This window comes from Etheostoma spectabile, chromosome 5, assembly GCF_008692095.1.
Source record: "Etheostoma spectabile isolate EspeVRDwgs_2016 chromosome 5, UIUC_Espe_1.0, whole genome shotgun sequence".
NCBI classification, from domain to species: domain Eukaryota; kingdom Metazoa; phylum Chordata; class Actinopteri; order Perciformes; family Percidae; genus Etheostoma; species Etheostoma spectabile.
Window position 1 is genome coordinate 13,432,021 of NC_045737.1, and position 2,286 is coordinate 13,434,306.

Consider the following 2,286-nt stretch of genomic DNA (forward strand, 5'->3'; position numbering starts at 1 on the left):
TGGTGCAGAATTACAGCCACTAGAGACAGTCGTACAATGAGCTTTCCTTAGGATGTGCCATTTCTGAGTCTGTAGCTATTGAGTGGAGGGTTTGTGTTGGCTGCATTGTCAGTTAATCACATTTGGTTGGATAGTTGGACTGTATTCAGCATTATTCTCTCGGCCTGTTGTACACACAGAGGGATATCTTTATGCGACAGGGCCTAAAGGAAATCTAGTCCTACTTTGTGGAAACATGAGCACTTGAGTACATTTAGGAATATCCAAGAAATGTAAGTCCTGACTGTCTCTTCTGTCTCCATCTGTCTGCAGTCCAGAGCTCCAGGTCCGATCCTGACAGCGGGAGGTAAAAACCCGGTGATGGAGCTGAATGAGAAACGCCGCGGCCTCAAATATGAGCTGATATCAGAGAGCGGCAGCAGCTACGACAAGCGCTTCATCATAGAGGTATGAACACACACACACACACACACACACACACAACTTCATAGATTTCCTGTCTTTCTTTCAGAGGGACTTATTAGGAATTGATGAGCGAGGGAATGTGTTTGATGTTCGGTGCTTCCTGCATATCAAAACATCTTCAGATGTTTTTTAAAAAATGCCAGAAAAGACAGCTGAACATGAAACCAATTTCATTGAGTGAAATCACTCTGAATCACTCTGTAGGGGTTTATTTTTTACGTGTAGATTGTACAAATATATGTACAAATGTTGTTTTTGATTTAATATTTTTATGGATATTATTAGGCACCACAATCTCGTTTTCTTGAGGTTTATTTCTTATGACACATGCGTGGCAACTCTTCGGGCAAAAAATCACGTAGATAATATAAATGATTTGTGTCATCAACAGAGAATTATTAAATCACATTTACTTAGCTGATGACATTTTTATAACATACTATACTATGACTTTTTGTGACATTTTAATGACATACTATAGGTTGACACTTATGACATACTATACTATGACCTTTTATGACATATTTTACAATGACTTTTTAAATGTTTTTTATGACACACTACACTGACCTTTTTATTACATACTTTGACGTTTTATGATTTTTTTGTGACATACTATACTATGACTTTTTAGGACATTACTTTACTATGAATTTTTGATGTTTTAAATGACAGGATTTTTTCTGAAATTTTTTTCAACATAAACTATGACTTTTTACAACATTACTATACTGTCTTAATGTTTTTTTTATGACATATTACACTATGATTTTTATGACATACAACAGTATACTATAACTTTTTATGACATAATATACAATTACTTTTTATTACTTACTACACTATGATTTTTATTCCATACACAATTACTTTTTATGCTGTAATATGACTTTTTTGCTGTTTTTTAATGACTTGCTATGATTTTTTTATGACTTTTGTCACATACTTAAGATTTATTTGATTAGGACAATGCACATTAATCAACATTTCTGTAAATGCGCCAGAGTTAGCCAGTTGCCTAATTTTCAACTATAATCTGAGTTTTTATGATATTACTTGACTATGACTTTTTGCGTTTTTAATGACATACTATACTACGACGTTTTATGACATTTTTTTCAACATACTATTATATTTCTGACATTTCTATGACATAACTATACTACGACTTTGGTGATGTTTTTTCCAACATACTACACAGATTTCTTTATGACATTTGACACAAAAATACTTTTATTTGTCCTGAAAGTGCAATTTGCAGAGGGACAGAGTAGTACAGTAATTACAGGAAAAATAGCAAGGATAATCCGTGAACATTATTATACATTATAGTAGAACACGCAAAAATAAGTTACACACCATTATAACAATGACATTAGAAGGAGAACATAAGTGCAAAAATAAGCTGTGCACATTATGAATAATATGAGAATAATAGTGCACAAATAAACTACACATGACAATATTTACAACGATATTGGAATGATAAAATTGACAAAAAAACTTATCATAAAAAACATTTTATGATAATATGACAATGATAACCTTAGTGCAATAATAGCATAATGCAGTATACATATACAGTATAGATAGTGCTATAATATATAGGTAGTGATGTGATGCACATAGATAGCAGCACCATTCCAGATCACTGTGTGGGAGAGAGGTGTTTAGAGTGTGGGGTGGGGGCTGATGGAGTAAAACCAGCAGGTTAAGGATAATGTCACAACGCTCACAAAGCAGTGAAATATGAGGATGTCCTTGCTGAGCACAAAGGAATTAGGCTTTCTCAGGAGATACTGCTGCTGCTGGGGGGGGGGG

The 2,286-nt window shown here is 33.9% G+C and overlaps 1 protein-coding gene across 3 annotated transcripts in view; it reads left to right on the plus strand.

Moving 5' to 3' along the window:
* Positions 1-2,286, plus strand: part of LOC116689165 (spermatid perinuclear RNA-binding protein) — an 88,229-nt gene that overhangs the window by 81,207 nt on the left and 4,736 nt on the right. For all 3 annotated transcript variants that reach the window (XM_032515581.1, XM_032515583.1, XM_032515582.1), the window contains exon 14: positions 306-447. In XM_032515581.1, the coding sequence (XP_032371472.1) occupies positions 306-447 (142 nt within the window). The remainder of the gene's footprint in view (positions 1-305; positions 448-2,286) is intronic.